This window comes from Callorhinus ursinus, unplaced genomic scaffold (assembly GCF_003265705.2).
Source record: "Callorhinus ursinus isolate GAN/ISIS: 27379988/994484 unplaced genomic scaffold, GSC_fseal_2.0 scaffold25, whole genome shotgun sequence".
Taxonomy (NCBI): Eukaryota; Metazoa; Chordata; class Mammalia; order Carnivora; family Otariidae; genus Callorhinus; species Callorhinus ursinus.
The window spans coordinates 28,862,376-28,875,275 of record NW_027397087.1 but is presented as its reverse complement, the minus strand read 5'-3'; the positions used below and the strand labels follow the sequence as shown (position 1 = coordinate 28,875,275).

The following is a 12,900-nucleotide window of genomic DNA, read 5'->3' as shown; positions in this document are numbered from 1 at the left end:
CAGACAGGGGCCAACACTGCAAGCGGGACTTTCTAAGGATGACAGTCTCTGCTATATTAATTCCTTTTTGGCATAGTCCACCCCCTTGGCCCTTGGCCCCTGTCTCTTTACAGTAAAATTATCAGTAGGACCCTAGGCAGCCGGGTGAGACCGACTTGTACTATTGAGGGGGTTCTAGACTTAGCTAGTTAAAACAAATCCCATTAACCATAAAGGCCTGTCGTAAAAAGCCATGTGGATTTGTCCTTAAGTTTTTGTATTAACTGGCTTAGGCATCATTTCAGCACAGCACAGCTCTGGCCAGTCCAGGGCTTAGGTAGTGTCATGTTAGGGTGCACACACAAGAACTACAATTCTAGAAGCCATGCATGCTCTCCTTGAAAAAGAAGAGTTTATGATTGTTAGGATACCCCTGATCAGGATGTACATTATTAAGCAGAAAAGTTAACAGGGCCCCAACGTGACCTTCCACCAGGGGTACCTCCCACCCTCTGCTCCCAGTGCAGTTTGAATAATTTAGAGTCAGTGGGACTCAGGGACTGCCTAAAGGCAGTCAGTTAAATGGTTTTACTTGTCTGTGATACAATTTATTTGCCTCAAGAGCATGATGACATCTAGAGGTGTGCTGTGGAATATGCAGGAGCTAGGGCCACTCCCTGTTTTTCATAGTCTGTCGGTTATGATGGGAGGCTCAGCAGTCAGGTTGAATTTGAAGTAGTCACAGCAGCCTTCAAGACAACATGGATTTTTTTTTCCCCCTAAGAGAAACAGTTCTGAAAAACAAAGATCATTAATACCGTCCCCACTCCTCCACACTTCCCAAGGGTCTGGGTTTTGTTTTTGTTTTTTTTTTCTCCCTCATTCTAAAATCATAGGTCCCATTTAGTAATTATAACTTCAGCTTTTTTCAGTCATGTTTTTATCTTCATTTAGACCTTTTGTGCAGAAGTGTTGGGTGCAAGGACAAAAGAATTTTCACACAAAACCATTTTCATACAACTTAACCAGAATAGTCAGGAAATTGGTCAGGACAAAAATCCCAGTTAAAAATTTTTTTTTCAAAAGGTTTAAAAACCTCTTAACTCTTTTATCCTAATCATTTATCTAGTGAGCATCCTAGAAAAGATCAGTCTCTTTCTGGAGAAATTCTTTTAATAAAAGGCCTTACTTAGATGTGTCTATCAGAAGAAAGATGAGACACGGAGAGTCAAGCTATCAGTCTGTTGTTGCAAACTGCAAGTAATCCAAAAAGCTGAACATAATATAAGCCAACAGTAGTGGGATGTCCCCAAGGAGAGGTCGAAGGTCCAATCGATTAAGAGTGGATGGCAAGGTCATACTCCCTGTGGTACGCCTTCCTCCAACTACAGCTTTCAGCAGGAATCGCTAATTAGAGGACTGAAATCAGTTTATGTGTCAGAAATATGGAGCCAGTTAGCTCAAATTTAGATGGTTCCATCAAAGAATAAGCCCTTTCCTAGGGGCATCTGCAAGTGACCCAGACAGTCCAGCCAGAATCTATGAGGTTTTCAGAGTTTGTGGCCCCACAGAGGAGTCCTAAATCTGCAACACTCCCAGAATTTGAGTTTTGTTCTTTGGGCCAGTTCCTGCTTTTGAATCAAGCACAGCTCATGTTGGGTTGAAATAGCCCATGGCAGACAGTATCGCGTTTTAGCTTGGCATCAGATCCAGGCAATTAGAATCTATAAATTCAGGATTCTAAAAAGCTGACAACTCTTTTGGCATCAGTGAAGCCTAGAGGTTGTCAGACCAAACTGCTGTGTTTCAAATCCAAGTGACAAGCAAGGCTTTTCTAGGCTCTTTTTGCCTTGTCAGTCTCCGAGTCCCAATTTAGCCAGTCAAAAATAAGCACTTTAGGCTAGAAAATCATTAGCCTCTTAAGTGTCAGACATCAGATTTTACTGATGAACTGAATGGCAAGTGAAAACTACTTTTTAAAACTCTGAAAATATATCTGTGTATCTCTGTCTCGAGATTATCACTCTTTATATATTTTCTCCCTTTTTTCAGAGGCTCCAGTAAGCAATAATCATAGCAAAAAATCATCACTTATGGAAGCTTATTTTGTTTCTGATCCTCAAAAGAGATTAAATTTACCCTCTGGTGGCAAAAAACAAGGAAGTTGTGTCTCCCTAACAATTTTTCCTTTGAAGCTCTCACTGATCAGGATGATCCCTTAGCATTTATGAAGTTACAAGCCTATAATGTTTTACATCAGTTTTATTACACATCTAGATGAAATAGCCACAAAACAAAGCTGGTTTTTGTTTTTTATTTAAAATTTGGGGCACCTGGATGGCTCAGTCGTTAGGCATCTGCCTTCGGCTCAGGTCATGATCCCAGGGTCCTGGGATCGAGCCTCACATTGGGCTCCCTGCTTGGCAGGAAGCCTGCTTCTCCCTCTCCCACTCCCCCTGTTCGTGTTCCCTCTCTGGCCGTCTCTCTGTCAAAAAAATAAATAAAAATCTTTAAAAATTTAAAACTTTTCCCCTTCAGATTTCAAGTTTACTCAAAGTCTTAGAGTAAATTTAGGGTAATTAGCTGGGTCAGGGGCACTGCTATAGCAGTGGAAGCATCTAGGCTAAAGAAAATAACTGGAGAGGTCTTTTCTTTCTTTCTCTTTTCTCCTTTCCTTTTCTCTTCTCTTCTCTTTCCTTTTCTTTTCTTTTCTGCTTTATTCCAGCTCTGGAACTGATTTAACTTTTTTCCCCTCTTACTTGGAGGAAAGAGAAACACACACTTCTAATATTTTTGGTCTACCCAGAACTCACCTTTGGGGAAATTTGAACTCTTTGCCCTCCCACCCAGAGGAGAGACAACTGCAAATTAATTTGTATTCTTTGGCCCACCCAAAGCCCATTTGTAGGGATGTTTGGGGCCCATTATTTTCCCTCCCACAAGAGAGAACATCACAAATTTTACCCTGACTGCTCTCTTTTTTCTCACTTTAACAAGGCCAAAAGCAGTCATGGGAGCCAGTGAACTAACTCTTCTATGGTTGGATCTGTTATTTTTTAGTTCCACAGGTAATTTTACCTCTCCCAACAGATAGCAATTCACCTGCTGTTTCATAACACATGAAACTCCGTAGCCACCAGACACCAGTGTTTTGTCTTTTCCCACTTCTCTCTCTCTCTTCTCCAAATAACGCTGTAACTATATTTTAATGAGTCAGTTCTAATGAATCTTCTTGTTGCCTCCGTGTGTCAAGGGTCCCCAAGATGACCCCTATATTCAAAGATTTGGTAGAAGAATTCATAGGACTCAGCATATAGTTTTACTTATGACTAAGATTTATTGTAACCATCCAGTAAGGACTTAAAGCTGGGTAAAAGAGGGAAAGACCAAGGCGGAATTGGGAGGAATCAATGTACATGCTTCTTTATGTTCTCTCCTTCCCATGAGGGCTCACATGGAATATGCTCTTTTCCCAGCAACATAATGCAGCAGCATGTATGCAGTGTGTTAGGGAAGCCCATTAGAGACTTAGCACCCACGATTTTTACCAGGGGCTCATCATGAAGGTATACTCTGCCTCATATGTACCAAAATTCCAGACTCCCAGGAGGAAAGCAGGTATTCAGTATAAACCGTATTGTTCAAACACTGTATGCCTGGTGAGCTACCCTTATCACTTAGGGAAAGTTTTATATCAGTGTAGGGAACTGTTTACCAGTTGAATTCCCAGAGACTAGCCAGGGGCCAATGATTCAGCTCAGGTCATGATCTCAGGGTTGAGATCAAGCCCCATGTTGGGTTCTGTACTGGGCGTGGAGCCTGCTTAAGATTCCTTCTCTAACTTTCTCTACCTTTCCCTCTGCCTGTCCCGACCCTTCTCTCCTGTCCAAAAAAAACCCCAAAAAACACAGTTTCAGTCCTGCTATATTAACTCTTCTCTGCACAGAAATATACATAAAAGAGTAGTTAGAAAATTTGAATGTAAAGAACTGAAGCTTTCCATTAATGATTTTTCTGGACTGGACATATTCAGCTTCATAATTCAAATATAAGCTAAAATTGTTTAAGTACTCAGAGGTTACTCTAAATGTTCTATAGGTAAAAATTAAATTTGTCTTTAAATTGTTATAAAATGATGAAATTGTTTCATTTGTATCTTATTTTCACTTAGGATGGAAATAAACTTACGTATTCCCATAAATGCATCAGTGTTGTTTATGAGCATATTCCCCAGTATTGGTTTATGCAATTAATAGTATATAAACAGGTTTTTTGGATATTAGTGAACATTACCACTTTCATTTTATTTTAGTTTTACATTGTGAAGGAAAACAGAGGAAATGAAGGCACGTGTGTTGGAGTTTCTCGCTGGCCAGTACATGACTTTAACCACCGTACTACCTCGGATATGTGGCTCTACCGGGCCTATAGTGGTAATCTCTATCACAATGGAGAACAGACTCTGACGTTGTCCAGCTTTACTCAAGGAGATTTCATTACCTGTGTGCTAGACATGGAAGCCAGGACCATTTCCTTTGGGAAAAATGGAGAGGTATTGAAACTCATTCACAAGCATTATATATTTTCTTGTTTTTATTTATACTCAACTCAATTATTTAAGTGCTGGTCACTCAGTTTATAGATTATCCCCTCTTCTCTGCTTTTACTCTATTACCTTTTGGTTCTTTACCAAACAAACAACTGAAAGATGGCAAAATCCCAGTAAGATTTTTGAAGCAGATGAACAATCAGGATCATTTGTTATGTGTGGGATTTTCTTGGTTGGCAATGTTATTTGAGATTTGTTCTTATAAATTGTGTTCTGTCTCATAAAAGCTTTGAATCTTAATGTGATTGGATATTATACATTAAAAAAAAAATTCTTATTTCTTTTTATCACCTCTGCCACACTATAGGAACCCAAATTAGCTTTTGAAGATGTGGATGCAGCAGAGTTGTACCCATGTGTCATGTTCTATAGTAGCAACCCAGGGGAAAAGGTAATGAAACGTCAAACCTTTATACTTAAGTGTAAAGAATATTTGTCTTTTTTTTATTAATATTTGTTAGGATCTGATAGAGTTTATAAATAGAATAACCTATTTCTACCATTAAAGTACCTGCTCAGGTAATTTGCTCTCCTAGAAAGTTAGATTACTTTTAGAAAGTACCTTTACTCTTCATTAAAGCACCATTTGATATTCTGGCAATTTGAATGTAATCCTATTCCTTTCAGTTACAGGAATTATAGGAAACAATTTAGGAATAGTCTGGTTCATTGGCAGTTGTGCATATAGGAGATCTAGAAATAATCTTAAACGTAATCAGATAGCATTAGCTGAATAATGGAAGTTGTAGTTGTGATGGGGAACCTGAGGTTCATTCAGCTGAGGGGGGGGGTCCTTATACCTTATAGATGGTGTAAATTTGAACCCTAAACCTTCAGGAGGACAGTATTAAAGAGATACCCTCTCACTAAAAACTTTTTTTTCTCCTCATCTAACACCCAGGCAGAGGCAAATTTCTTTGTGGTCTCCCTGTGCTGATGGGTGGATTTGTTTTCTGTTACATCCTTTCATTTAAGGATGTAGTATAGCCTAGCTCTGGTCTCCAGAATTTCTAGTTTGTAGTAGAAGATTTTCACGCTGTCATATTTCTATAATGGAAGTGCTGGACTTGATCAGTCCCTAACCATGAAAGTTAACTTTTACTCTGTGCTTTTAAATATGTTTTAAAAATTGCCAAGGTGGTATAATTTTAAGCTAGCAATTCATGAGAGAGGGAAAGTACCTCTTGAATAAGTAATCAACAAAACTGGAGATGAAGTAAAGAGACACCCCAGTACCTGCAGTAGTCCTTTCCCCCAGTGATATTCTCACAGCGCGAACTAGGCTCTGCTATGTTCTACTCAAAATGATGGCCTAGGGCTCCCCAACATCTGTGAACCTTGAAGGAATTAATTCAGCCTTGGACTATGTATCAACCAATTTATTCTGCCCAGAAGCCTTTTCTGATAAGTTTCACAGTCTCTGATAAAAACAATATTAATGGTAATTAACATCTTTTTGAACAATTTACTGTGTATCTGGCACTGTAGTAATAGGCACTCTATGTACATAGTCTCATTTAATCTTTAAAATAACCATAAGATGCAGATATTAATTGTGCAATTTTTTTCAGATGAAAAAGCTGAGGTTTAGTGAGATTAAATAATTTCCAAGATTATGCAGAGTTAAGATTTGAACCCAAGTCTTGCTCTTCTTTTAACATCAGGGTCTTATTTGAAATGTGTGGATTGGAAATATCCCAATTATCTAGACTTACAGTTTTTATCTTTGTGCCCATTGAACAGTATAAGATGGCCTCAGGGCTTGTCTTAAGGATGAGAGTGAATAGATTCTCAAGGCTTTTTTTTTGAAGTAAGTGGAATCAGTCACCAACACCTTGGTTTAAACCCATCTTTTGGGTGGCTACAATAACTCTGATACTCACAGGCTGTAGGAGGAAGTTTAAATGACACAGCAGCTTGTTTCAGAGGACCATATGGCTATTAACAATAAATTTGTAATATTTGTTCACTCCTTAGCAGCAGCCAATGGCATAATATACCTATATTAGGAGACCAAACACAAGTTCAACATGGGATTACATGTGCTGGACTTTATAGTGACTAGTAGTTTAGGAGAACTATTACTATCACACATTTCCTGCCTTTTTTCCTTCTAGGTGAAAATTTGTGATATGCAAATGCGTGGCACACCACGAGACTTACTTCCAGGAGACCCTATTTGTAGTCCAGTAGCAGCAGTGCTGGCGGAGGCCACTATTCAGCTTATCCGTATCCTTCACCGAACAGACCGTTGGACTTACTGCATTAATAAAAAAATGATGGAAAGGCTGCATAAAATTAAGATATGTATTAAAGAGTCAGGTCAGAAGCTAAAGAAAAGCCGCTCGGTTCAAAGCCGAGAGGAAAATGAAATGAGAGAGGAGAAGGAGAGCAAAGAGGAAGAGAAAGGTAAACATAATAGACATGGCCTTGCTGACCTCTCAGAGCCGCAGCTGAGGACCCTTTGCATAGAGGTGTGGCCTGTGCTGGCAGTGATAGGAGGAGTTGATGCTGGTCTTAGAGTTGGAGGTCGGTGTGTTCACAAGCAAACTGGGCGCCATGCCACGCTGCTGGGAGTGGTCAAAGAGGGCAGCACGTCTGCCAAGGTCCAATGGGATGAAGCAGAAATTACCATCAGGTATGATTTGTTGAGTTACACTTTTAGCAAACGAGTATTTAATGGTGAAATGGGCCTATGGACAGTGAGTAACTGTATTTTAGATGAGCTGCCAGTTTTTAAAATATTTTTTTTTCATATAGCTGGATATGAGTACTGTGATTTCATAAAGGAATATATCCCAAAGCCATGTTACCAGGAATATTAGTGGTTTATAAGATATATGGGCTTTTGTTTTGTGAAGAAATGGTAAGCTCACTAATTTAGGTTTAACTGGGATCTGTCTTTCTGTTTTTCATTTGGCTGCTTGCTTTTTGATCATTTCCATTACACACTGGGATAGAAAAAAGCCAGCCAGCAGATTTGTCAATTATATTTTGTGTAGGTGGGCTTTGAATGTAGGCAGGAACATTTGAGTGACTCAAATTCCTATCCCTTCGGTGTACAGTATTTTGGGTAGATATGGAAATCACATTTATTTGACACAAACTGTATACTTAAAAGCATTTAGATGTGTTTGCTATCTGGAAACTTCATGTTTCAAAGGAAATATGTCAGGTATCTTAACTGATAAGGGGACTCACTTATCTAATGATTCTACATAGTTGCATCATTTGAAAATGTGATTTATTAGTGATAATATATAACTATTCATTTTACTGCCTAAAGTGATTGTTCTGTAGTGTTTGTTTTTTTTAAGATTTTATTTATTTGACAGAGATAGAGAGCACAAGTAGGCAGAATGGCAGGCAGAGGGAGAGGGAAAAAGGCTCTCCATGGAACAGGGAGCCCAACGTGGGGCTTGATCCCAGGACCCTGGGATCATGACCTGAGCTGAAGGCCGCCGATTAACCCACTGAGCCACCCAGGCGCCCCTGTTCTGTAGTGTTTTTTTTTTGTTTTGTTTTGTTTTTTAAAGATTTTATTTATTCATTTGACAGAGACATAGCGAGAGAGGGAACACAAGCAGGGGGAGTGGGAGAGGGAGAAGCAGGCTTCCTGCAGAGCAGGGAGCCCAATGTGGGGCTCGATCCCAGGACCCTGGGATCATGACCTGAGCTGGAGGCAGATGCTTAATGACTGAGCCACCCAGGCGCCCCTGTTTTGAGGTGTTAATATGACATGGGATGATATCCAAAACAGTGGTACTTAAGTATTCTTTGAAGGCAGTACTGTTTTAGAATCTAACAATAGCTGTAGATTCTCTCAGCTAAAAACTAACACATAAAATTTGTACACAGTTTCACCCTATACTTACATTCCCCCACTCTACCAAGCTAAGAAACTAGTGAAAAATTTACAATGTTTCATGAAAGTATCTACCTTTTCTTTTATTCTTTGCCTTGTTTCAGAAAGGATTTATGATGCCTTAATAAGATGCAAATAAAATAAAGCAAAATAAGTCAAATTAAAGCAAATAAGAAAATGAGGAAAAGGGAAAATAAGATTAAGAAGATTAATCTGGAACCAAGATTTAGGTTAATATGACAAAGTTATGCCACCAAACTTTAGGTATTTGCGAAAGCTGTTACATTTTGTGTATTTATAACATTTTTAAACTTCAGTAAATTCTTGCCAAATATCAGGAAATACGTGATCATATTTTTGCTTAAGTTACAAATTAGAAGTATTAATTGAAGACTACAAGGTAATTTTTTAAATGAAAACAAAGTCTTGGAACCTCTTGAATAGGTTATAGTCATTACCCATATAATAAGCGAAATCTATTCTACAAACTTCAAACAGCTTACATCGGGATAGGCAAACTGCATCTGGCCCATCTCTTGTGTTTGTAATAATGTTACACAGCCACACCCATTCATTTAAGTATTCAATGGCTGCTTTCACACTATGATGTCAGGGTTGAAAGGTTGCCGTGGAGACTGTGTGGCCTGCAAGGTCTAAAATATTTACTATTTGACTCTTTTTAGAAATTTTGCTAATTTCTACATTAGAGTATAGTAAATACTCTGATTTGAAAATACATGCACATCTCATTGCTTTTGCATTTATCATCACATTTCCCTATTTTCTCATAAAATACTCATTTTTCTCTCTGTAATGATTTCTCTAGTTCGTGTAAATTATTCTTTGTACTGTGTACATGATGCATCTTATTTTGTTTACATTATTTTCTGTACCTTCCTTCTGTCTATCCCTCACTTGCTTCTTCCTGTGTCATTCTGATCTTATTAAAGCTTCCCAACTTTTTGGTCGCCTAGTGATACTCCATTGTATAATCTGGAACCCTGTGAACCACTGCCTTTTGATGTGGCGCGATTCCGAGGCCTGACGGCTTCTGTGTTGCTGGACCTCACATATCTGACTGGTATTCATGAAGACATGGGCAAACAGAGCACCAAGCGACATGAAAAGAAACACCGACATGAGTCTGAGGAGAAAGGGGATGTTGAGCAGAAAACCGAGAGTGAATCTGCTGTAGATATGCGAGCAGGCTTAACATCTGATGATGTCAAAAGTCAGGGTACCACAGCCTCCAAATCAGACAACGAAATAGCTTCATTTTCTTTAGATCCAACACTGCCAAGTGTGGAATCCCAACATCAGATAACAGAAGGAAAAAGAAAAAATCACGAACATATATCCAAAAACCATGACATAGCCCAGTCGGAAATCCGAGCAGTCCAGCTGTCCTATCTCTACCTCGGTGCTATGAAATCACTTAGTGCTCTTCTTGGCTGTAGTAAATATGCTGAACTATTGCTGATACCAAAGGTTCTGGCTGAAAATGGCCATAACTCAGACTGTGCAAGCTCTCCAGTCGTTCATGAAGATGTGGAGATGCGTGCAGCCTTGCAGTTCTTGATGCGACACATGGTGAAGCGGGCAGTCATGCGGTCACCCATAAAGAGAGCATTGGGATTAGCTGATCTGGAACGAGCTCAAGCCATGATCTATAAATTAGTGGTCCATGGGCTCTTGGAAGACCAGTTTGGGGGCAAAATTAAGCAAGGTATGTTATCTGCTTTTTTTTTTCTTTTGTGTTGTTGAAATTATTTACAATGTCAAATATGATACATTCCATTAGTGATTTATAAAAAATTTTTTTCACCAAAGCAGTTTTCACATTGTTTTTCCTTTGCAAAGCTAACAGTTCTTTTTTGTTTCTTTTATATTAATAATTATCTGTCTACTTATAATTTTCTATCTTAAACCCACACAAGCATAGAACTTAATAATCATTATTACATTTTGTAAAACTTAACTCATGCCACAAAAGGTACTCAAATATTTATTGATCTGAATCAAGATGTATGTTATTCTGATAACTTCTCAGAGACATTTTATTTATTTTAAATTTTATTTTATTATGTTAGTCACCATACATTACATCATTAGTTTTTGATGTAGTATTCCATGATTCATTGTTTATGTATAACACCCAGTGCTCCATTCAATACATGCCCTCCTTAATACCCATCACCGGGCTAACCCATCCCCCTATCCCCCTCCCCTCTAAAACCCTCATTTTTTTTTTTCAGAGTCTATAGTCTCTCATGGTTCGTCCCCCCGCTCCGATTTCCCCCCCTTCATTTTTCCCTTCCTAATACCTTCTTTTTTTTGTTTTTTTTAACATATAATGTATTATTTGTTTCAGAGGAACAGGTCTGTGATTCATCAGTCTTACACAATTCACAGCGCTCACCATAGCACATATCCTCCCCAATGTCCATCACCCAGCCACTCCATCCCTCCCACCCCCACCACTTCAGCAACCTTCAGTTTGTTTCCTGAGATTAAGAATTCCTCGTATCAGTGAGATCATATTATACTTGTCTTTCTCTGATGGACTTATTTTGCTTAGCATAATACCCTCTAGTTCCATTGATGTCGTTGCAAAGGCAAGATTTCGTTTTTGTTTTTGTTTTTGTTTTGATGGCTGCATAATATTCCATTGTGTGTGTATATACACACACACACATACCACATCTTCTTTATCCATTCATCTGTTGATGGACATCTTGGCTCTTTCCATAGTTTGGCTATTGTGGACATTGTGCTATAAACATTAGGGTGCACATGCCCCTTTGGATCACTACATTTGTATCTTTGGGTAAATAGTGCAATTGCTGGGCTGTAGGGTAGTGCAGTTGCTGGGTCATAGGGTAGCTCTATTTTCAACTTTTTGAGGAAACTCCAAACTGTTTTCCAGAGTGGCTACACCAGCTTGCATTCCCACCAACAGCATAGGAGGGTTCCCCTTTCTCCGCATCCTCGCCAACATCTGTCGTTTCCTGACTTGTTAACTTTAGCCATTCTGACGGGTGTGAGGTGGTATCTCATTGAGGTTTTGATTTGGATTTCCCTGATGCCGAGCGATGTTGAGCACTTTTTCATGTGTCTGTTGGCCATTTGGATGTCTTCTTTGCAGAAATGTCTGTTCATGTCTTCTGCCCATTTCTTGATTGGATTATTTGTTCTTTGGGTGTTGAGTTGGATAAGTTCTTTATAGATTTTGGATACTAGCCCTTTATCTGATATGTCATTGCAAATATCTTCTCCCATTCTGTCAGTTGTCTTTCGGTTTTGTTGACTGTTTTCTTTGCTGTACAAAAGCTTTTTATCTTGATGAAGTCCCAATAGTTCATTTTTGCCCTTGCTTCCCTTGGCTTTGGCAATGTTTCTAGGAAGAAGTTGCCGCGGCTGAGGTCGAAGAGGTTGCTGCCTGTGTTCTCTTCTAGGATTTTGATGGATTCCTGTTTCACGTTTAGGTCTTTCATCCATTTGGAGTCTATTTTTGTGTGTGGTGTAAGGAAATGGTCCAGTTTCATTCTTCTGCATGTGGCTGTCCAATTTTCCCAACCCATTTGTTGAAGAAACTGTCTTTTTTCCATTGGACATTCTCAGAGACATTTTAAAGTACTACTTTTATAGATTCTGTATTATTTTATTTTTTATCTTCACCTTTGGGGATAATATGAATTCTGAGATAAAAATGAGATATATTCAGTAAATGTTTATTGAGTGTTTGATATGTACCAGGTACTCTTCTTGGTTCTGGGGAGCCAGCACTGAACAAAACAAAGTCCCTTGCCTTCATGGAACTTCAGTTCTTTTTTTCTTTCTTCCCTTCCTCTTCCTCCTTCCTTCCCTTTTTTTCCCTTACTCCCTTTCTTCCTGTCATAGATTAGACAGTAAATAGGCAGAGAGAAGTGCATGTTGTATATGAACAGGAGTATTAAGATCATGATTATGAAGGTATGTGGCCATTTGGCAACGCTAAGAGAATCAGCTATCTTTGTGGCAACTGCTATCTTTTTTTTTTTAAGATTCTATTTTAGAGAGAGAAGAAGTGGAGGGGGGGCCGGAAGGCAGAGGGAGAGGGGAAGCAGACTCCCTGCTGAGCACAGGGCGAGAGGCAGGGCTTGATCTCACAACCCCAAGATCATGACCCTGAGCCAGAATCAAGAGTTGGACACTTAACTGACTAAGCCACCCAGGCGCCCCACTGCTATCTTGATATTATGTTTATTTGTAAGCTCTTAGACGTTTTAATTTTTTTAAACTCTTGGGAGTAGTTTATTTTGTGAGGCATTGCTCTGTTTAGAGCATGGGGTTTCTGTCTAGATTTGTATTGTATTTACATGTCTTCATCTTTGCATGTTTGAAGACTAAAGATAGGCATCAAAATCAAAGTGCTAAGGAAACACAGTTTTAGTGATTAGATATCATT

At 39.0% G+C, this 12,900-nt stretch overlaps 1 protein-coding gene across 10 annotated transcripts in view; it reads left to right on the top strand.

Annotated features, from left to right (window-relative positions):
- Positions 1-12,900, top strand: part of HERC1 (HECT and RLD domain containing E3 ubiquitin protein ligase family member 1) — a 189,597-nt gene that overhangs the window by 121,027 nt on the left and 55,670 nt on the right. For 9 of the 10 annotated variants that reach the window (XM_073877161.1, XM_073877160.1, XM_073877158.1 and 6 more), the window contains exons 35-38: positions 4,292-4,531; positions 4,896-4,979; positions 6,706-7,226; positions 9,404-10,179. In XM_073877161.1, the coding sequence (XP_073733262.1) occupies positions 4,292-4,531; positions 4,896-4,979; positions 6,706-7,226; positions 9,404-10,179 (1,621 nt within the window). The remainder of the gene's footprint in view (positions 1-4,291; positions 4,532-4,895; positions 4,980-6,705; positions 7,227-9,403; positions 10,180-12,900) is intronic. The other variant, XM_073877157.1, reaches the window with a different exon arrangement.